Source organism: Phascolarctos cinereus, unplaced genomic scaffold, assembly GCF_003287225.1.
Source record: "Phascolarctos cinereus isolate Bilbo 61053 unplaced genomic scaffold, phaCin_HiC Scaffold_9;HRSCAF=440, whole genome shotgun sequence".
NCBI classification, from domain to species: domain Eukaryota; kingdom Metazoa; phylum Chordata; class Mammalia; order Diprotodontia; family Phascolarctidae; genus Phascolarctos; species Phascolarctos cinereus.
The window spans coordinates 204,488,693-204,512,910 of record NW_027556402.1 but is presented as its reverse complement, the minus strand read 5'-3'; the positions used below and the strand labels follow the sequence as shown (position 1 = coordinate 204,512,910).

The window sequence follows — 24,218 nt, the reverse complement described above, 5'->3', positions numbered from 1 at the left end:
GGCAAGGCTTATTGGGACACTAAAGCATTTGTTTAAAAAAAAAAGAAAAAGTTTTATAAACCTCAAAAAAGAAAGAAAGAATAACTTGATCATAGGACAGAGAATTACAAAAGGGAGATGGAAGACTCCCAAAATGCTCTTCAACTGATTCGCTTGTGAGTGATGCCAGAGAGGAAGAAGAGGAAAGGAGAGGTCCTCTAGAGAGAGCTCCATGGCTAACAAGAGCTTCCCTCTGAGCTCCAGCGTTAAAAGGATTCTACACAAGGTAAGAGCAATTCAATTCACTTCAGCAATATTGAGTACTCCCAAGGGGTTGGCTTTCTACTGGACAGATATATCATGAAAGATGATCAAATTAAAGCAATGCCATGTGAGGAGGGATAGAACACTAAAGCCGGGGGGGGGCTTGAGGAAGGTTTCCATTAGGAAAGGGCACTGGGGTTAAAGCTTGAAGGAAATCCAGTATGTGAAGAGGCAGAGGTGAAGAGGGAGTACATTCCAAGAAGAGGGGAAAGCCTGTACAATGCCAGGAATCTCCAATAGGGCAATTTGGCTGGGATGGAAAATACTATCACTGCAATTCAATTCAACAAACCTGGGGTATGCCAGATCCTTTCCAAGACCTTAGAGATTAGAGACAAAAATTAAATAGTCTCCACCTTCAATGAGCTTACATCTTCCTGGGGATGCCACACATGCACAGATTGGTGCAATTTAAATTCCCGGCCAAGCATTTTCTGTGCTTTCTCAGAGACAATAGGAAGCCATCAAAGATTTTTGAATAAAGGAGTGACAATTTCAAATCTGTCTTTTAGGAATATCAATTTGGCAAACATGGGGAGACTGGATTGGTGAAGGGGAGAGAATGGAGTCAGGGACTTCAATTGGGAGGCTATCACCATAGTCCGGTGAGAGGTGACAAGGGTCTGAATACTAAGCATAGTACACGTGTGGGTGCATCAAAGGAAGGGATGGGACAGATGGTGGGAAGGTTACATGCAGACTGAGTATTCAGATTTCTGTGGAAAATGTGGCAAGCTCTTTTCTTTCCGACCCACACTGGTACAGCATTTTGGGGAGCCCGGACTGTGGTTCTGAGGGATCTTATGCAATGTGAGTGGAAGGGCAGGTAGGAAATGCAAGCCCATGACCAGACTTTGAGGAAAAACCATAGAAATAAGGGAATACATGGACTAATGAATGCTACTATAAATTAAGTAACACTTTCAAATGAGTCAATTCTATTCTGAGCTATTAACCACAACAGCAAATACATACATTTGGAAAAATAGTGACACCTATCTATATGCTTGAGACACATTATTATTCAGTCTGCCAAAGGGATACATGCCTTTTTTATTTTTAAATTAATTTATTTATTTTTAGTTTTCAGCATTCACTTCCACAAGATTTTGAGTTCCAAATTTTCTCCCCATCTCTCCCCTCCCCCCACCCCGACAGTGTGCATTCTGAATACTCCTTTCCCCAATCTGTCCTCCCTTCTATCACCACCACCCCCCATCCCCTTCCACTTCTGTTTTCCTATAGGGCAGGATAGATTTCTACACCCCATTACCTGTACATCTTATTTTCCAGTTGCATGTAAAAACAATTTTTAACATTCATTTTTAAAATGAATTCCCAATTCTCTCCTTTCCTCCCTCCCCACCTACCCTCATTGAGAAGGCAAGCAATATGGTATAGGTTATACATGTGTAGTCATGTAAAACACTTCCATAATAGTCATGTTGTGAAAGACTAACTGTATTTCCCTCCACCCTATTCTGCCCCCTATTTATTCTATCCTCTCCTTTGACCCTGTCTCTCCTCAAAAGTGTTTGCTTCTGATTACCCCCTCCCCCAATCTGCCTTCCCTTCTATCATACCCCCTCTCTTATCCCCTTCCCCCTATTTTCCTGTGGGGTAAGATAGATTTCCAAATCCAATTGAGTGTGTATGTTATTCCCTCCTTACTCCAAATCCAATGAGAGTAAGATTCATTCATTTCCTCTCACCTTCCCCCTCTTCCTCTCCACTGCAAAAGCTTTTTTTGCCTCTTTCATGTGAGATAATTTGCCCCATTCTGCCTCTCCCTTTCTTCTTCTCCAAGTACAGTCCTCTCTTGTCACTTAATTTTATTTTTTCGACATCATCCCTTCATATTCAACTCACCTTGTGTCCTCTGTCTATATGCATACATTTCCTTCAACTACCCTAATACTAAGAAAGGTGTCATGAGTTACAAATATCGTCTTTCCAGGTAGGAATGTAAACAGTTCAACTTTAATAAGTCTTTTATGATTTCTCTTTCCTCTTTACCTTTTCATGCTGCTCTTGAGTCTTGTATTTGAAAGTCAAATTTTCTGTTCAGCTCTGGTCTTTTCATCAGGAATGCTTGAAAGTCCTCTATTTCATTGAATATCTATTTTTTCCTCTGAAGGATTATACGCAGTTTTGCTGGATAGGTGATTCTTGGTTTTAATCCTAGCTCCTTTGACCTCTATTCCAAGCCCTCCAGTCTCTTAATGTAGAAGCTGCTAAAATTTTCTCCTTGACCTAACTCTGGAATTTGGCTACAATATTCCTAGGAATTTTGCTTTTGAGATGTCTTTCAGGAGGTGATCAGTGGATTCTTTCAATTTCTATTTTACCCTCTGATTCTAGAATATCAAGGCAATTTTCCTTGATAATTTCTTGAAAGATGATGTCTACACTCTTTTTTTTTTAATCATGGCTTTCAGGTAGTACAATAATTTTAAAAATCTCTCTCCTGCCTCTATATTCCAGGTCAGTTGTTTTTCCAATGAGATTTTTCACGTTGTCTTCTGTTTTTTCATTCTTTTGGTTTTGTTTTGTAATTTCTTGATTTCTTATACAGTCATTAGCTTCCATTTGCTCCATTCTAATTTTTAAGTAATTATTTTCTTCAGTGAGCTTTTGGACCTTCTTTTCCATTTGGCCAGTTCTGTTTTTTAAGACATTCTTCTCCTCACTGGCTTTTTGGACCTCTTTTGCCATTTGGCTTAGTCTATTTTTTAAGATGTTATTTTCTCCAGTATTTTTTGGGGTCTCCTTTAACAAGCTATTGACTTGTTTTTCATTATTTTCTTGCATCACTCTCATTTCTCTTCCCACTTTTTTCTCTACTTCTCTTACTTGCTCCTCAAAATCCCTTTTGAGCTCTTCCATGGCCTAGGACTGATTCATACTTTTCTTGGAGGCTTTAGATGTGGGAGCTTTGACTTTTTTGTCTTCTTCTGGTTATATGTTTTGATCTTCTTTGTCACCAAAATAATATTCTGTAGTCCGAGTTTTTTTCCACTGTTTGCTCATGTTCCCAGCCAGTAACTTGACTTTTTAACTCTTCGTTAAGGTAGAGCTCTGCTTCCAGTGTGGAGGGTGTACTGTCCCATGCTTTGGGGGTTTTGTGCAGTTGTCTTCAGAGATACTTCTAGGGACCTGTAAATTTTCAGTTCTTCCAAGGTGGTATGATCAAAGGAGAGGTGTTTATTCCTTTCTTGGCCTGGGCTCTGGTCTGTGAGTGACCACAAGCACTCTTTTCTGCCTTGGAACTGTGAGTTTAGGATATTCTCCGGATAATTATTAGTACCTGAAACTGGCTCAGCTGCTCACCTTGACCTAACAGCTACTTCCAAAGGTCACTGAGTGCATGGCATCCTTTGGCTAATTATGAGAAATTGCCCACTGTAAGTGTTCCTCCTGATAAGAGGCAAGTATTTCTTAGGCCCCTGAGAGTGTTGAATTAAAGGCTGAGATGCCTGAAGGCCAATATGAAATCAGAAAAGTCCATCTGTGGCTCTGGCTTGTGTGCCCATACCAATTAGCTCTCCCAGAATGTCAATGCTGATCAAAAAGCTAGACTTTTTTAAAAATGTAAGTAAGTTTTTAAAAAGTTACATTGGACCCCAGGCAAGTCACTTAAACTCTCAGTGCCAGCTCATAGTTACCTAAAACTAAAAGTTGCAGAATAGCTGCCCATCTGCATTCACAGAGGGAGTTTTCTCATGAGATGTTACATACCCTCATGAAACGCAGATCTCTGTTAACTGTCATCTGTCCAATTACCTATTGTCACGAGTAATCTAACTTCAAATTACATTGCTACTGAAGAATCATTTGGTGGCCTTATATAAATACTGGTACTTATCTTAGCGTGTTGACCTCTGGTATAAGACCAGGAGCTCTAAAGGGCTGAAGAAGACTGATTCACAGCTGGAAGTACCCAAGGTGGCCTGGGCAGCTTTCGTATTCTCCGTACTCACTCTCCATCTAAGATATGGCCAGCTTCAGTGTCCTACAATAGGTCCCAAAGCTAGAGTATACGTGAGTTTTGACTTTTCCCTTTGAGCTGGTATGGCAGCAAGGTTTACCATTTAACTGCCCTTTTAGAGAGCGTGAGCTGCTCAATATTGGGGAATGGGAGAGAGAGATTGATCACCTCTTCCACCCTTAGAATTAGCCCCTTGAATCTTAGACAGTGTCTGAGGCCAAGGGTCTTATTGCTGACGGCCTCCTAAATTATCATTTTTGGGGCATTACTGGCCTCTGTTGCTATTTTTATTTCTGTTTTGCCTGTTTTTACTTGTTACATTTACCTGTTATACCACTGCAGTATTTGTCCTGGCAGACTTTCATAGCTAGTTTCCTCCTCCTTCTCCCTTTTTTAGTTTAAAGTCCCTTTAATCAGATTCTAGGGATTCCAGACAAATATATTTTCACTTATTAGGTTCACTCTATTATTAGCCAACTGTTCATAAGTCATCAGAAGAGGTCTTTACTACTTATTGGAAATGCTGCAGTGGCATTCTTGCCCCACAAGGGTTGGACTAGATGCTCTCTGAGGTCTTTGTCAACTCTGAGGTTTGGGGATTCCATGATCCTGAAGTTCTTTTAGCCTAGCCATCCCACATTCTCCCTTCCTCCTCAGCCCTCCTTCCTCTCACTACTACAGGAGGAACCAAGTTCGGCTCACTAGTCCACTGATCACATACTGTCCTGTTTTTTTCACTCTTTCCCATGGGTGAGTCCTGTCTCTTACCCTTGATTTCAGGATTCTGAGTCCAGGACCTCATCTCGTCCTTCTAAGCCCTCTGTGCCTCAGTTTTCCAATCTGTCAAATGGAATTGGATTAAATGATACCTAAATTCCCTGCTCCTGGGCTATCATTCTATGACTCTTTCATCCTCCTCCATAGCATGGCCAGGAAAGTCTAGACCAGGCATGCAGGCAACTCAGCAGTGGGTTGATGCCTTCCCATCTCCCCCAGTCCCATCTCTGAGAAAATAAGAAAAGTCACAGGGAGTGAGATCACGTAATTCTTTATTGGCCGCGATTCCATTGGAAAAGAACATCACATTGGTCACCACGTCATGCAGGAAGAGAAGCAGGCAAAGCACCATGGGGTGGACATCCACATGTCTCCACCATGCACGGGTGGTGCTTGGCCCCACACCGTGCACGGGAGGGGCTCCATGCATCTGGAAACTGGGAGGACAAGCTCATTGCTATTAGGAAATGCCCCGTCTACTCAAAGTTTGCATTTGTGAAAACAAGCAGTTTGGAAAGACATTCCCCTCCCATGATTTACTGACTGACAACATGATGCATTTCATCTTGGGGACAGGATAAAACGCGCAGAGACATAGAGTGGGGACGCAGAGGATAACAAATGTTACAGTCACGACCACGGCCAGTCACGATAGCAGGTTCCTAAAAACATCACACGCACACAAGGGAGCGGCACAGGGTTTTCAGCAGCATTCTTATTTCTCTCTCCCCCCTACAGCTAGAAAGAGGGAGGGGGTGGGGGAGGTACTTGGCTAAGACACAGAGCTAGAAACACAGACAGAGAAACTCCAAAGTTGAGTTAGCACATGGTCTATTCTCCTGTAATGTAGAGTAGCATTCGTAATTAATATTGCAGTCTGATTTATATGGCTTTCTCTAAGGATCGATGTAAGGTCATGAAGGTCAGTGCCAAACTAAACTATTTGCCCTCCGAGAAGTGGAGATTTGGATAGCGCCTTTATCAGGACAGAGAGGTTGCTTTTACCAGATGTCTGGTGGGTCACCCACAGTGGCTGGACCCTTACTGTCTGAATAAAGACTCACCCAAAACAGAAGACCTCACTTACCTGAGATTCAACATAGTATATGAAAACCAGATGAAAGTGGAGGACAAAATTAAGGTTAGAATCCAGCCTGGGAATCCTATACCTGCCTCCGGTCCATCACTGAGAACAAGTCCCAGGACACAGGGTACAGGTATGGGGTTAGCCAAAAGTCTCTGCAATTTGAGAAAGGATATAAGGGCCCGGGTCAAAATAGTCTCGATTCCAGGGGCCAAAAGAAGATTTCAGCATGGATGGCCCATTTTTGGATCTGGTGTTGAATTTGGTCAACCCTGTTAACTAAAACAAGACAAAATCCCTTCCATGCACTCTCATTTTCTTTCCACTCTTCAGGGATGGGGACTGACAGGGCAGAAATCAATAGTACTTCTAAGGGAGGTGGTGGGCTCCAGATTTGCTTTCTCTGGGAAAGACCAGAGAGAGAAACTCCAAAGTGAGTTAGCAACGGTCAGTTCTTCTGTTGAGAATGTTGAGTAGCATTCTACTAAGGTCTAGCAGAGGAGAGAGAGAGTGCATGTGTGTGTGTGTGTGTGTGTGTGTGTGTGTGTGTGTGTGTGTGTGTGTGTGTGAGAGAGAGAGAGACAGACAGACAGACAGACAGACAGACAGACACAGAGCGACAGAGAGAGAGAGACAGAGAAATAGAGAGATCCAGACTCCCTTGAGGGACACTAATAGATTTCATGATTTATTTTCTGCACAAATGGTCCTCTCCCAGCTACAAGTTGTCCCAAAAGGCACAGTGATCATTTAAGCCCCAGGAGGCCCTATAGTGTGATTCTTGAGCTCAGTATTTTTTGGAGAAAAGATTTCCAATGCATACCCAGGCCATTCATTTCAACCTTCTCATCGTTCTTGGCCTCAGCAATCCAGAACGGAGAGTTTGAATGGAAATAATGCATCCTCACTCTAGGCCCCCAAATAGCAGCCTCTCCCCTTCCTCCATTCTCACTTCTCTAGGCCACATGGTCTGATGGGGGCCTCCTGGGGAGTACAACCCACCCCTCAATGACTATGAGGAGGAATATGGAAAGTAGGAAAAATGGTCTAGAGATGTAACCTTGGAGCCAGAGCTTGTGTGGAGATCTCAGAGATAGATTATCAAACAGGCCTTCCAGAACAGCACTCCCTTCCCCACTCCTTAGAAAGAAATTTGAAAATATCCAAGGTGTGACCTGTCACCTCCCCATCTTACCCTCTAAAAATATCTATTTTTCCTGCCTAGTTTGGAGAGATTTCTCATAGTAATCTTCTAGCCTGAAATATCCTAAGGCATGAATGGAAAGAACCCTCTAGTAGAAAGGACATAGAAAGAGACAGAAAGACAGAGAGTGACAGAGAGTCAGAGATGAATGGTGGATGGATGGATGGATGGATGGATGATGTACAGATAGATAATGGGTAAATAGAAAGGCAGATGATGGAAAGATAGACAGTTTTAGATGATTTGTTAAAACTGAAAAGTCCATTTAAAATGAAAGACAAACTGGGGAAGAAGTGGTGGATCCTAGAATGTGAGGTGGAGGACAGGGGCCATGATGCCCATCATGTCCTAACTCTGTCTTGGAGGGCATTCCCTGCTCAGGAAGAGGGTCCTGAGTCCTGAATCTACCCTGGAGGGGCAGGATAGGCGATGTAGGCTTCCTCTCTGAAGGGAGTTTTCTCTAGGGTCAGTTTCATCCTTACTTTCCTGAGTTTGGTTTCCATAACAGTAGGGTCTCAGAACAATGAGCTCTAAGCTCCTGTTTCTAATAATAGCCCCATCTTTCATGCAGGGGCTGTGATGCCCAGGAAGAAAGATGTGGCATTGAGACTTTGGCCTTTCATACTTATTCTGAGATCCTAATAGCTAATACCAGTTGCCCCCTGACCTCCGTGCCTCCATGTCCCTACAGGAGAGTATGAGAAAACAAAAAAGACAGTCCATCCTTGTCCCAAGCACTGGGGCAACAGGGGAATGTCTCACAAGATGCTAATACTGATGATCAGATAATATCATATGGTCCACAGTGGGAGGACAGTTCCACAGTCTCTGTCCCAAGGGGCGTGTGTGTGTGTGTGTGTGTGTGTGTGTGTGTGTGTGCGTGCATGTGTGTGTGTGAATCATAATATGGAGGCAGAAAGGGTAGCCTGACCCCTTCCTAGGGTGCTCTAAGAAGCTTTGTACATAAAGCCAGCAAACTTCAGGGAACACCCCAGAACCCCTTTTCTCCCTCCTCCCTAGTCATTCCCTTGCATAGTCTCTTTTCCTCTTGCTTGTGGAATAACCCTAGGCTGGATTCTGAGACCTGGGTGGCAGTGGTATTAACACAAGAAAAATTTGGGAAGGCTTGGCCCTCCTATGGGAAATTTGCATTTCAAATGATTGCCTTTCCAAAGAGTCCCTGCACAGAGAGACAAATTCCCCTTTCCCTGGGCGAGGGCAGCGATGGTGAAGACACCTACGGGAGTGGGGAAGCCCCGTGTGACCAAGGCCGGTTTGTTGTTGCGTTGGTGGTCATGGCAAATATCCCATGGATAATTAAAAGCAGCCCCTGCTTGCTCTCCAGGAATATGATGCTGCCTATTCTGGGGCCAGAAGCCACTGGGAGGTCTCCCCTTTTCTCTGTCGAGTGTAGAGGTGCCTGATTAGCTGAGTTTCCTAACACACCTAGTACTATGGCTTATAATTAAAGTTGAGTAGACTGCGGCACTCTGCTCCTGACATCTGGTGGATGGGAGGCATCTACTGGGGAGAGTGGGGAGGAGGGACTATGTACAAGTAGGCCTGGCCAAGGGGCCTGGAGCAGCCAGGGGAGGGAGGGGGCAGGGAGATGGAGTGAGCAGAGGGGTGCGTGGTAGGTGGCGAGATTGAGAGTCCCCACCAAGTGGTGGGAACGGCATTGCTTTGCTGTTCGTGGTAGAAACAGTCTGAGAGTCCATGGGGAATTACTTCTTGAACATATCCTGGAGAGGACCAGGGAGGTATTTGATGACGGTGTCCAGGATGCTCTCTTCCTCCTCCTCTTCTTCATCACCACAACCTGGTGGAATGGCCTTCTTAGGACGCGTAAGGCTGCCTTCAGAGTTGGCTTCCATTGCGGCCTGGGCCTCTGCCTCACGTTCCTCCTTCTTCTTGATCCCATACTGTGGGGCAAGGACAGAAGGAAAAGAGTTAGGGCTGAGAACAGCGTTTCATCAACCTACCTCACCTTGAGCTTCTGGAGGCTTTCCTCCCTAGGGCCCAGAGTGCAGTTCACAAGAGAGGCTCTTTCAGAGAACCTCTGAAAGTTGCAGGAATTAGAAGAACCAAGGACCATGATAAGCAACATGTCAAGAGGGCATGAGGAGACCATAAATCTTCAGTCAGTACACACTGTGCAACAAAGAAAGATAAAAGACAGGTCCTGCTCTCCAGGAGTCCACAGTTTAATGGGGAAGACCACATGCAAACAGCTATATATATAGTGTATATACATTACATATACCATATATAGTATAGTATATAAATACATAGGATAAATGGGAAATAATCAAACAGAGGAGAGGTTCTAGAATGGTGATAAGGAAAGGCTTCCCATAGAAGATGGGGTTGTACCTGGGACTTGAAGGAGGCTGGGAAAACCAGTAGGTAGAGATGAGGAGAGAAAGCATTCCAGGCAGGGCAGACAGCCAGAGAAAATTCCTGGAGTCAGGAAATAAGAGTGCCTTGTTTGAAAAACAGAAGGCAAGTCAGTGTCCCTGGATTGAAGAGTAGGTATGGGAGCGTAAGGTGTAAGAAGACTGGAGACATGGGAGGGAGAGCAGGTTCTGAAGGGCTTTGAACATCAGAGGATTTTATATTTGGTCTCAGAGGGGATAGGGAACCCCTGGGGTTTATGGAGTGGGGCACTGGGGGAGGAGACCTCCACTTGAGGAAGATCCCTTGGACAGCAGAGCAGGAGGACTGACTAGAGTGTAGGGAGATACTTGAGGTATGCAGATTCACCAGCAGGCTATTGCAATAGTCCAGGGGTGAGGTGATGAAGGCTTGTACCAAGATGGTGGCAGTGCCAATGGAGAGAAGTGGGCATGTGGAGGAGATGTTATGAAGATAAAATCGACAGTCCTTGGCAACAGATTGGGACCTCAGAATTTCACTGTTATGAAGATAAAATCGACAGTCCTTGGCAACAGATTGGGACCTCAGAATTTCACTGAGTGACACTCACCTTTCCTCCTTCCCCTCTTCCTCCTTTTTTCTTCTTCCTTCTCTGCTTCTTGCCTTTTCTCCCTCCCTTTCATGATCTCTCTCTCTCTCTGTGCTTCTCTTTCTCCCCTTCCCCTCCCTCTTTCCTCCCTCTTCTGTCCATCCTTATCCCTAAGGTCTTCCTCTTTCCATTTCCCCTCACACACAAATCATGTCCCTCCCTCATGCCTTCTCCTTCCCATATTCCCTCTTTCTTGTCTCCCTCCCCACCACAAAAAAAGCTTCAACTGACCATAATACAGCCCTCAGAAACCATTTAATCCAGTCCCTCTCTTCCTGAACCATAATCCCCTCTAGAAAAGGGACTAAGGGCCCAGAATGAAAAGGTTTAATCGAACAAGCTGAACTCCCCATAAAGGAGTAACTGTGGGAGAGCTCCTCCTGCCCAAACCAGTTCAGAGCTATTGATTTTAGAACACTGAAAACATTATGACAAAAATGAGTGAAAGCCACTAACAGAGTGACCAGTGGGCAAGTCATTTAACTTGTTTGCCTCAGTTTCCTCAACTGTAAAATGGGAATAATATTAGCACCTATCTCCCAGGCTTTTTTTTTTTAGGCAATTGGGGTTAAGTGACTTGCCCAGGGTCACACAGCTAGTAAGTGTCAAGTATTTGGTCTGAAGCTGAGTTTGAACTCAGGTTCTCCTGACTCAGGGTCAGTGCTCTATCCACTGCATCACCCACCTGCCCCATCTCCCAGGCTTTTTGCAAGGATCAGATGGCATAATATTTGTAAAGCAATGAGCACAGTGCCTGGCACATAGTAGCCACTATATAAATGCTAGCTATTACTGTTATAAAGGAATCATGGATTTAAAAGGGAAGGAATTTTGGAATCCCTAAAACCTAACCCCTACATTATACAGATGAAGAAACTGAGGCACGGATATGTTTAAGTGACTTGCCCAAGATCATGCAGCTAGTTAGTCCATGAGGTGGAATTCGAATCCAGGTCTTCCAGATTTCAAGTCCCGGGCTCTACCCACCGTATCATACTACTTTTCACTTTGCAAACTGCCAAGTACCATGAAAATGGGATCGACTAGTGACATTAATGGCAGGATTAATTAAAGTATTAAGAGCATAATGACCATGCTAATGTGAACATTAAGGAGAGTATTAATTTGAATGCTAATGATACCATTATAGAATATGCTAATGAAGCAATAATGAGAGTATTAATGAGAGCAATAATGAGGGCATTAACAAGAGTATTAAGGAGAACATTGATGAGGGCATTATGGAGAGAGATAATGAAAACAGGAATGAGAGTGTTGATGGAAAGAGCCAGGAGAGTATTAATGGGGGTATTAATAAGAGCATTAAGGCAGATACTGCTGTGTAAATGGGCAGGAAGGGCTATTTGTCCTTGGGACAGGTGGCAGGGGCTCCCTGAGGAATCACCGTCCCTCCCTCCCATTGTTTTGTTGCTGGAGGAATCAGACCATTGGCAGAACATTTGACTGAGCTATCTCTAAGGCTGGAGCTGTGTGTGGGCAGTGGAGGGGGGGCACCTTGAGGAAACTAGGTCAGTCAAGAGTGAGAGAATTTCTTTCTGACTGGGTAGTGTGTGGGGGTATGAGTTGGTGAGATCATGTATGGCCTGGTGGCATCCCATACAGACCAGTGGAATCACATGTGGGCTGGCAGAATCATATATGGGTTGGCAAGGTCACAAACAGATTGGTGGGGTCTTGAGTGGGCTGGTAGGTCCACATATGAACTGCCTGTGAGAACGCATATGGGAAAATGGAAACAGAAAGATGGTGGAATTGTACGCGAGTTGGCAAGATCACACATGGGTTGGTGGGAACCAGTACATTCTGGCAGGAGAGTGAACTATTCCCTGTGCCTAGCACAGTGCCTGGAGCATGGCAGACACTGAATAAACCTTTCATCTAGTGGGAGCCTATAGAAGTGGATGAGCTTGTATATAGCTGGGGTAATGTTTTAGTGAGTGACAGAAACACTACCAGCCATCTCCCAGTTATGATACCTCCAACCAATGCCGGTGCTGCAGAAGAACAAAGCCCATTTTATTTTATTTTATTTTATTTTGCTTTTGGATGAGGCAGTCAGTGTTAAGTGACTTGCCCAGGGTCACACAGCTAGTAAGTGTCAAGTGTCTGAGGTTGGATTTGAGCTCAGGTCCTCCTGACTCCAAAGCTGGAGCTCTATCCACTGTGCCACTTATCTGCCCCCAACAAAGCCCATTTTAACATTAGAATCAATTGATCCTTCACTGTTAACACTCACAATATTGCTCCTGTAGAAGTCACTGACCCCAGAAATGTTCTTTTCCTGAACACTTGGTTTTAATGGAATCAAATAATGATGCTGGATAAGGTCTGTCCTTGTTTCTGGGATCAAGCTGGTAGAAAAACGCATGAGTTCACAGAATTATATATGGACTGGTGGAATGCCATGTGCTGTATTAGCAAATCCTGCATGTAGGTTGGTGGGATGTGGCTGACCAGTGCGAGGAAGAGCAGTGTTCTCTTTGACTTCGGGCTTCCTGTCCCCTGCCGCGCCTGTCCTTTGAGAGCACCTTCCAGTCAATGATGAACATTCTCACATTTAGCCATGCCCTTCACAGCCCAATGACTCGGAGCTCCTGCTCATCATCCAGTGCCTTCTGGAATGTCTGCTTCATATGCAATGGGCTTCCCTTCATCTTAAATCTATCACGCTGTTACTGAAACCTGGCTCCTCATAATGAAACAGCACCCTTGGCCACCCTTTCCAGCGGCTGCACCTTCACCTCTCTTTGGCTCACTGGCAGAGGCACAGCGGCTGGAGAGCCACTTCCAGGTTCTCCCCCTTCCTCCATCAATTCAATAATCTCTCTTCCTTTGAATTTCATGCTACTCACATCTACCACCCAATCTAAATCCTGGTGGCTGTTGTCCACAGACCCCCAGGTCATTCCCCTTCCTTCCTCAATGAGTTTAATACCCAGCTTACAATTTTTCTCACCTTCCTCCTGCCCTCATACTAGGGGATTTCAACATACATATTGATTGTCTCTCAAATACCTTAACCACTCAGTTCCTCAACCTACTGACCTGTCCTGAGCTATTCCTCCACCTCAATTCAGCCACATACAAAGATGGCCATACTCTTGATCTCACCATCACCCACAGATGTACCACTTCCATGTTAAAAAATGGAGAAATCCCTTTATCCAACCAAAATCTATTGGCTTTTCACCTTTCATCATCCAAGAAAAATAAAGTAAAAATAAGTATGCTTTGATCTGTATTCAGATTCCATTGGTTCTTTCTCTATATTCCACGATGGATAGCGTTTTTCATCATAAGTCCTTCAGAGTTGTCTTGGATCATTTCATTGCTGAGAATAGCTAAGTCATTCACACTTGATCATCTTACAGTATTTCTGTTACTGTGTACAATGTTCTTCTGGTTCTAATTTCACTTTGCATCATTTCATGTAAAATTTTCCAGGTTTTTCTGAATTCTGCCTGCTTATTATTTCTTATAGCACAATAGTATTCCATCACAATCAGATGCCACAACTCGTTCAGCCATTCCCCAACTGATAGGCTTCCCCCCAGTGTCCAATTCTTTGCCACCAGAAAAGGGCTGCTATAAATATTTTTGTACATATAGGTCCTTTTCCTTTTTGTTTTTTATTTCTTTTGGGTTTAGACCTAGGTAATGTTGGGTCAAAGGGTATGCATGTTTTTATAGTCCTTTGGACATAGTTCCAAATTACTCTACATAATGGTTGAATCATTGTAGATGATTCAGTGCATTAGTGTCTCAATTCTCCCACATCCCCTCCAACATTTGTCATCTTCCTTTTTTGTCCCAGTGTAAGGTAGTACCTCAGAGTTGTTTTAATTTACATTTCTCCAATCAATAGTAATTAAAAGCATTTTTTTCATATGGCTATAGAGAGCTTTGATTACTTCACCTGAAAACTGGCTATTCATAAATTTTGACCATTTATCAATTGGGGAATAGCTTTTATTTTTACAAATTTGACTCAGTTCTCTATATATTTGAGAAATGAGGCCTTTATCAGAGAAACTTGATTCAAAAATTTTTTTTTCAGTTATGATTGCTAACTGTATTTCTCTTCATCCATTCCCCTCCTATTTATTCTATTCTCCCTCTCCTCTTACCCTCACCTCCTCAAAAGTGTTTTGCTCCTGACTGCCTCTATCACTTATTTTCAATCTCTCCCTCCCTCCCTAATGGTTCATTTCTTACTGTCTACAAACATGGCCAAGCTGTGGCCAAGGCCCATCAGTTTCACCATTGCCCCGTCTCCCGCATGTGCCCCCTTCGCTCCTCAGACACTGATCCAATGGCAGTAACCACTGACTGTCCCACAAACAAGACACTCCATCTCATCTGCAGGCATTCGCTCTGGCTGTTCCTTATCCATGAAATGATTTTCCTTCCTCATCTTACTGGCTTCCTTTAAGTCCCAACTAAATTCCCACCTTCTATAGGAAACTTTGCCGAATACCTCTTAATTCCAGTGTCTTCCTTCTATTAATTATTTCCTATTTATCCTGTATATAGCTTGCTTTCAATATATTGGTTTGCATGTTGTCTTCCCCATTAGATTGTAAGCTCCTTGAGGGCAGGGACTGTCTTTTGCCTCTTTTTGTATCCATAGTGCTTAGCACAGTGCCTGGTACATAGTAGGTAGCTAATTAATGTTTATTGATTGATATGTGTTGTTAGCAGAACTACATATAGTTTGTGCTATCATGTAGGTTGTCTTATCTTGCCTGAGAGGAGCACGTATGGTTTGATGGGAATGTGTGCTATGTTGGTACCACACAGGTTAGAACAGGTGGTCTGTGAACTTTTTTGGGGGTACATGTTTTGATAACTGTGTTTTAATATAATTGGTTCCCTGTACTTTATACATTTAAAAACAATTTGGAGAAGAAGTCCAGAGGTTTCACTAGACTGACACAGAGGATCATGACACAAAAAGAGGATTTGGGCTCAGCTACTTGATGGTTGTATGACTTCAGAAGAATCAATTAACCCCTCTAGCCCTTCAAGTTGCTCATCTCTAAAAGGAGGGGGTTAGAATAGGTGACCTCTAAATTGAAGATTTCATGATTCAAAGATGGGTACAGATCCCCCCTGGAATGAGCAGAGTAGTGGCTCCTCTGTCCATGAGAGAAGCAAGGTGGAAATTTCCTTGTGCCCTGGAGGCCATCACAAAAACACTCCCCTCTGCCTAGAATGATCACAGTGTGGAGATTCTTCTCCTATGGCTAGGATGAATAGAATGAAGACTCCCCCAAGCCTGGAATGATCAGTGTGAAGACTCTTCTTCTATGGCTAGGATGAATAGAATGAAGACTCCCCCAAGCCTGGAATGATCAGCGTGAAGACTCTTCTTCTATGGCTAGGATGGATAGAATGAAGACTCCCCTGTGCCTTGGGTAATTAGCAAAAAAAAGCTCCCCTGTGCTTGGGAAGATCATTGTGAAGACTCTTCTATGCCCAGGATGAAGACATAGAATGAAAACTCCCTTGTGCCTCAGGGAAATTACCCCCTCCCCCCAAAAGATTCCCTGTGCTGGGGGTTGGGCACAGGAAAGGTCAGTGTAAAGACTCTTCTTTGTTCAGGATGAACAGAATGAATACTCCTCAGCTGTGCCATGAGACAAGCAGAAAAACACTCCTCAGTGCCTGGATCGAGCAGTGTGAAGATTCTTCTATGCCCGGGAAGAGTGAAGCCTCTGGGGACAAGCAAAAGAAGGCAATCCCTTTCTGCCCAGCTCTTTCCCTACCCCCTACTTAGATTCTCCTCCCCCAAAGCGGAGGCGGGTTGGCTCTGAAGTCAGTCTGGAAAGAACCCAGAGCCACCAGCATGCCTTCATGGCAAAAGGCCTTTTTCCCAATTACAGGCACGCATGAACAGAGGTACATGGTTCCCACTGGCTCTGCCTCATGGCCTGTGAAACCTGGCCAAGCAAACTGTATGGGCCCTGCAGGAGAAAGGAGGCCTGGCCATAGAGGCTAAGGGCCTAAAGAAAATGGGGGTCTGTGGAGGCCTTTGGATGCAACCTACAAGCTGGGTAGAATTATTCTGATATTTAAGGTGATGGAGACTGTCTTTATTTACTTTCTTCTGGGGAGGGGAAATTAGTAATGCTAACAACAATAACCCACATTTAAACAGCAATTTAGAGTTTATGAAATGCCTGTGATTGGGTAGGAATGTGAATAGAACACCTCTAAAATGCCATATAATTGAGTTACCTTGATTATGATTAGCACAGTGCCTGGCACACAGTAACCCTTAATAAATGCTTATTGATTGGTTGATTAGCTGAGAGAGAGCACCTGAGATTTTAGAATAACCAATGAGCTACATCAGAAGTGCCCTGATGAGTCAAGACAAGGCATTGTTGCCTGGGAGTGGGCATTGGCCTTGAAAGAATCATGATAGAACACATTAGAATAGCTTAGAAAAGTCAAGGGCCACTTTATCTGGGATTAAGTAGTTTTACTCCCCCCCCTCCCCCATACCTAATAACCTTTCCTTGGTGTATTATTTCTGAATTTATATATTCTCTTTTCCCTTGTAAGTTAAACCTAGAAAAGAGATTCTATGGTCTGGAATGTGTAAAGATAGAAGAGAGAAGGAAAGGAGGGAGCAAAAGCCAGAATTGGGCCCCCAGTGATAGTAGCAGCAACACGAGAAGGGGAAAGAAAATCAGGTTCCGGGGGCAGATATCTAAGCTCAAGAGGCCCTGATGGACCATGGGCCTGGATGGTCTAGGAAGCTTTGAGGCCGTAACTGGGCTTTGGGTCAGGGTCTAAGATTGGTGCAATGGGATATAGTATTTGTAATTGTAATAAAATGAGATATATGCAAAAAATGCTCAGCACAGTACCTGATACATAGTAGGCACTTTATCAATGCTTATTCATTTTCCCAGTTTAGAAATTAACAAAGGAGAAAGCCTTAGGTGAAAGCACAGGTCCCTGGGGTTGATGCTGAAGAACTGGTCCTCTGAGATGCTGACCCAGATTAGCAGAAGCACAAAGCCCAAGGCTGTATCTTTAACAGGGGGACAGACAAATGTTTCTGGCTATTTGCTATGCCTGAGCCCTCTCTGCCAGGTATCGGTTGGTGGCCCAAGAAATGCATTTCTTCTCTGGCTTAGCCCCAGAAATTCAGGTCTGAAATTTGTTAAGCCAGAAGTGACTGTCGGCCCAAACCATCTGCCTGTCCATTTGCAAACATGGATGTCTTGGAGACCACGTGGAGTTGGTCACAATGGCTCAGACGCCCCAGGCCCTGAACTCAAATGATGTCACTGAGTCTTGGCTCTCATTACTGCTCATTTTACTTTGTACCCCCTTCCCTGTCCTTCTCCCCAACCTCTGACCCATTGGTTTGTTTTCATATTCTGCCTTTTACATCTGGAACTCTTAAGAAGTCTCCATGCGGGTCTGAAGGGTAGGGGTTGGCTTCTTGCCATATTGCAGACTGATAAATGTACAGGAATCCCTATGGATGCAGAGTTAGACTGGATGACACCATGGTGGCTTCCATTCATCCATAGTCTGATGGAATCTTTACTGCCAATTTTGGACTCAGTCCAGGACATAGAGATAATGGAAATTCAAGTAAACTAGGACTAACTGTGACTTGCTGGCCACCTTTTACCTAAATCATAGACTAGTTAGAATTTACAAGGAGATACAGATGGGGCCCAGAAGAAAGATAGGCAGAAATATTCGAGGCCAGGGGAGAACCAGGCAGAATTGTTCAGGTGTCTGAAGAGAGACAGTAAGGGATATTCAGAGGAGAGAGAGAGAGAGAGAGAGAGAGAGAGAGAGAGAGAGGAGAGAGAGAGAGAGAGAGAGAGAGAGAGAGAGAGAGAGAGATGGACAGGGCTGCAGTTGAGTTGTAGAGACTTATAGGCCAAGAGACATACAGAGAATGATGGGACAGGACAGAAGCAGAGACAACTGGGCCAAGAGAGACACAGACAGGAAAAATGCAGAAAGTCAAGTCAGAGTGGGTGGAAAGAAGCATGAATAGTCCTTAGTAAACTGAGTCACCACTTTACCAATCTCCCTTCCTGGCCCAGGCTGACATCCCTTCTCCACTGCACCTGGCACCTGGGGCTGCCAGGCCCACATCTGCACGGGCTGGCTGGTCTCCTTCTCACCGACCTACTTTAGTGGAAAGCAGGGAGATCTATTTAAAGCTCCCCGGATGTCTCCCTCGGGTGAGAAGGAGAGTGGTAGGCAGGGCTTTCTTTGTGCCAGGAGAGGAAGGGGCAGCAACTTTAGGGCTGAAGCAACATAGTCTCCTCCCCACCTCCACCCCCCAACCCCATATGCTCTAGACAGAAAGGCAGGAACAGCAGGATGGCCCAGGAAGCAGCAACCACACCCAGGCCCCAGGCTGGTTTGTTCTGTAAGAGACCCATCAGAAGGGACTTTTATTTATCCCAGTTTTGAAACCACCCCTTTCTGTGAATGACTAAGTAGGTACAGATTTGGGGAGTCTTAATGTTTCTTGGCTCAAGCCTCTAAAAGATTCAGAAGGATTTGGTCTTTGTGGTGACCACTCTACCCTTACCTTCAGTTGGCAAAATGGGCTGCAGTGTGGGCCTTGGGGGAATCTCTCAGTGTTTTTGGAGAAAGCCACTGGATAAACTCAGAGCAAGATTTCTTAGTTTCTGATTCCCCTAAACAAGCAGGCCTTCAGGTAGTATGGGAATTCAGAGGAAGAGTAATGTCAGAGACCCATGGTCCAGGATTCCTGAGTCATACTTAGACCACAAAAGAAACTATGGAAATGTCAATGTTTTCCCCAAATCAGGGAAATATGCTCACTGACCATCAGCATACCTTCTCCACCCATTGAGCTTTGGCTTCCAAAGATCTAAGCTGCCCTGCCCTGCCGCATGTCTTGACTCCAACCTAATTGTATGAAAGGGGACAGAAAAGTGGCTTCATTTTACATTCTCTTAATGAAGAATCCAGCACCTCACCTCACCTCACTCCACTCCCATTCAATCTACTGCCCTCCTCTCACTCTACTCCAGTTCAATTCAGTATCTATACTTGTCCTTCACAAGAGCTTGGCCTCTCTTTCAAGCTCCAGGATCATATAGAACCTATTTCAGAGGTCAATTAGTCCAACCCTTAGGTGAAAGATGAAGGTCTTCTATGATACCCTCAACAAGTGGTCATCTACCCTTTGTTTGAATACCTCTAGTTTCCAGGAACCCACCAACTCCTAAGGGGGCATCTTCTACTGGAGGACATCTCTGCCTCCCTTTAAGTCCCATTTAATGCTCCTAGTTCTGTCTTCTGGAGACAGAAGCAGAGAAAGTCTATTTCTAGTCCCACTGGTAAGCTCTTCAGTTGCTTGAAGGATAGCTATCATGCATCCCCTGAGTGCAGGCCAAACACCTCCAGGCCCTTCAAACAGTTCTGAATTAGTGCGGTTTTCAATGCCCTCACTATGTTGTGGTCAGTTTCTGTCAATGTCCTTCCTAAAATGTGGTCTTCAATGCTGAATACAATATTCCAGGTGTGGGCTGACCTGGGCAGAGGACAGCAGAATGAACACCACGTTTGTTTGGAATACCCCTTCTCTTAAAGCAGCCTAAGAGACTTAAGCTTCATTGGCTACCATATTACCACAGCCAATTCATATTGACTGGAAGGTCACTGAAACCACAGACTTTTCCCACATGAACTGGGTGATCCAACCAAGTCTCCCTCCCCTCCACCATGTGCTAGGAATGGTGATTTTTATTTTTTACTTAACCTAGTTTTTGCATTCATTCCTATTTAATTTCATCATATTAGATTTATTCCCTTGTTCTATTTTGATGAGATCTTTTTGTATCCTGACTGGCTGTCATTCAGTGTACTAGCTCTCCCTCCCAGTTTCTTGCCACCCACAATTTTAATGTTTGTCAGCTCTGCCTTCATTCAATTTATTAATAAAAATATGTCAGAACAGATCAGAGTCAATGACGGATCCCTAGGGTAATCCTTCCAAAGAGAAACTTCTCTCCAAACCAACATTGGTCCATTGATCACTATTGTCAAATTATTAAACCAGTTCCTAATCCATCTAACCATATGAGCATCAAATCCACATCTTTCCATTTTGTCCATAAGAATATTAGTAGAGACTCTGTTAGATGCCTTGGTGAAATTCAGAGATATCAAACCTTTTATTTTCCTTATCTACTATTCTAGTACATATTCCAATACTTCAAGGCACTGTCACTTCATTAGTGTAGGAATTCCCTCTTCATGCCTCCATCTATATCTTTGTAGGAAGTCATTACAAGTTGCTATGGCTGAAAAAAATTCATCAACAGGTGGCCAAGCTATTACTGATGTCTCTCTGAGCCCAGCAAGGCCAGTCCTTAGATCATAGACACAGAATTGACTAGAGGGACTATTCTTGAAGTCTTTCCAGCTTGTTAAGACATGCCAAAGTTCTGGTTTAAACAGTGTAACCTTTGAGGATGTGAACTGCAAATAGCACTTTGATAAAATACCAGTCTAGTAAACCTGTCCAAAAAAGGGAACAAGATTATTCTGAACACAAAGGGAAACAATTCCAATGAAGATGAAAATAAGATTTGTCTGAAGAGACCAGTATGGATGGTCAAGGTACTCACGAACAAAATTAGATTTTTTTAGTGTACAGAAAATAGAAGCAAGGTCAGGTAACAGAAGATGAATATAATGGAATGACATAACCCTCTAAAAATAGTGTCAGGAATGCTAAAGCTCAGGATGTGATGAGACTGATGGCAGAAACTAATGACAACCAAAAAGGTTTGTTTTGTTTGTTAGAAGCTCTGTTGGAGGAATTTTTCCCTCCAAGAATGACCTTTACACCTGAAATGACAGAACAAAAATGACTAATAGGGCATTGATACCCAAGATGAGTAAGAAGTTAGTAAGAGAGTATCTAGTGGTTCTTGATGAATTTAAGACACCTGGCCCAGATGGCTTATATCCTCCAGTCTTGAAAAAATATGGCAGCTATGACTGCTGAATCAATGTTAGTAATATTTGAAAGATCATGGAAAAAGGAGAGATGCCTCTAAATTGGAGAAGGGAAAATAACTCTATTTTCCAAAAAAGGAAGAAGAAAGTATGCAAACTATGGGTCAAGGAGCTTGACTTCAATTCCTGAGAAAATTCTAGAATGGATCATTAAAGATATGTCTAGTGAACATCTAGAAAAAGAAAGCAGCTAAGCAGCACAGTGGATAGAGCACCAGGCCTAGAGTCGGGAAGTTGAGTCTTCCTGAATTCAAATTTGGCCGCAGACACTTACTAGCTGTGTGCCCTGAGCAGGTCACTTAACCCTCTTTGCTTCAGTTTCCTCATCTGTAAAATGAGCTGAAAAAGGAAATGGTAAACCACTCTAATATCTTTGCCAAGAAAACCATAAATGGGGTCACAAGGGGTCAGACATGACTGAAAAAATGACTGAACAATCACAAAAAGGAAGTATTAATTACAAAGAGGCAACATAGCTTCATCAAGAACAAGTCGTCAGACTAACTTTATTTCCTATTCAGACAGAGTTACTAAATGAGTTAATCTATTCCTTTTGAATCCCCATATTCCAGTTGTGAGCTGTCTCCCACGTCATCTCAGTGATACCTTACTTTCAGATTATCACTGACAGGACTCTCACTTCATATTTCTCTCTTTGCATTCACATTTCCAGCTTCCCTCATTCATTATCCACACTCTACACATTGATGTATAGACATGTGAGACCATAAATATAATTTCTTTCCCTCTTCCCAGTTATTGCCTCCTGCAAAGTATTAGGTACCCCACTGTTTCTCTTTTTTCCTATGTAATATTTGTCCATGGTATCTAGAATATTTTTCTCCCTTCCTTTTTCAATTTAAAACCATCTGTATTAGAACAGTTTGTCTCTGGGGAATTCCATTCTTAGACATACTTGTTAGACATGCTCCATCCCTGGCCAAGAGCCTGTCAGTCCTGTATACAAAAGCCCCAAATCAGAAAGCCAACCCCATTCTCAGGCATCACCTCCTTACCTAGTGCGCTGCTTAGCATCATAGTTGTTAGAGCTGGACTGGACTTAGAGACCATCCAATCCACCCTCTTCATTTTACAGAGGAGGAGACTGAGGTCACTTGCCCCAGATTACATAGTTGTAGAGCCAAAGCTTGAACCCAGTTTTTTTGACTCTGAATCCACGACTCTTTCAATCCTTCCATATTGCCTTTCTCATTGTTGAAGGCCAATATGTTATGGACTTGGAGTTGGAAAGTTTGGTTTTGAATCCTTCCTTCCTTCCATACAACTTAGGAGCTGTATGACCCAAGCAAGTCACTTGACCTCTCGAGCCTGAGTTTCCTCATATAAAATGGGTGATGTGATATTTGCACCACTTACCTTATAGGCTTGTTGTAAGGATGGAATTTTGCAAACACTGAAGATCAGCGTAAGTTGTTGGGATCACGTACCAACCCCTGTCTTCAATCAGTCAATCATTCAGTCGATTGCTGATCAGGCAAGTATTTATGAAGTACTTACTATGAATCCTCAGCAATGGTGAAAACACCACCCATGTCCTTTGTTCAATCTAAGCTCCACAAACACTTATGAAACATCTCCTATGTGCCAGGCAGGTCCTGTGCTGGACACAGTCCCTTGTACAAGCAAACAGATATATTTTTTAATTGGATTGGTTTAGAGATGTATAGATAGATAAAACACAGACCCTAATCACCAGGAATTTCTCCTTCAAGAGCAGAAAGACAAGCACCCATTTAACTATGATGCCTGGGAAAGTGAAATGTGTGAAAGGAAGAGGACAAGATAAAGAAATGGGGAATAGGAGAAAGGAGAAAATACTTTTACCTTCAGGCTTGTTGTTGTTGTTTTGCCCAGAGATTCATCATCACTGTCCTGAAAATATCTCTATCTCAAACTCAATGTGTCCAACATTGAACTCATCACCTTCCCCCCCCCCCGGGTGCTGCCCCTGGCCTTAATTTCCATGTTTCTTTTGATGGTGGCACCATCAGGTTCATCTTTGACTCAGCCCTCTCCCTCAACCCTCACATCCAACCAGGTACCAAGTTCTGTTAATCCTGCCTTGGTCTGGGTAATGTCTCTTGGTTTTTTTTTTCCTTTTCTCCATCCAACTAATGTAATGTGCCCACCACAGTAGTTGAGGCCAACATCTCTTCTTTCCTATACTATATTGATACAGCCTCTTAACTGGTCTCCTTGACTCTGGTCCAAACTGTACTCCAGATTGTCAGATTAATCTTTCTAAAATACTGATTTGTGTGTGTTATTCCTGTGTAAATAAAAGCAAAATGGTCCCTTATGCCCAACAGAATAAAGTCCAAACGCCTTTCAGCCTGGTATTCGAGACCCTCTGCAATTTACCATTAATTTAAATACGTGTGCCATTCTTCCCTCATTACAGTTTGCTCTATGTGGGTTTTTGGTTTCTCAGAGGGCCCCGCAAAAATTCAAATAGCCCTAGAGTCAGGAGGGAAAAACACTTTCAGTTATTATTAGCCATTAACATTTTAGCGAGAATTAGCTGGGGGTAGCCAAAAGCCAGGCCCTTTGAGAATATGACAGAAGATAGATCCTGAAGTATTCTGATGCTTAGAGAAAGAAAAAGGTACTGAAGCCAGCAGGATGACAAGCAGACTTGGCAAAACTCATCATTTCTCAGCTGACGCTGTTATCTATATTGGGGCATATACTCTCTTGGACTTTTCTGGGTAAAAAGAAAGTGGCATGTTTCTACACTTGCCACGTGGTG

At 43.5% G+C, this 24,218-nt stretch overlaps 1 protein-coding gene across 1 annotated transcript in view; it reads right to left on the bottom strand.

Moving 5' to 3' along the window:
- Positions 1 to 5,323: 5,323 nt before the first annotated feature.
- CPLX1 (complexin 1) overlaps positions 5,324 to 24,218 on the bottom strand; it is a 110,539-nt gene continuing 91,644 nt past the window's right edge. The window contains exon 4 of the mRNA XM_021005527.2: positions 5,324 to 9,278. Within this exon, the coding sequence (XP_020861186.1) occupies positions 9,081 to 9,278 (198 nt within the window). The 3' untranslated portion in view covers positions 5,324 to 9,080. The remainder of the gene's footprint in view (positions 9,279 to 24,218) is intronic.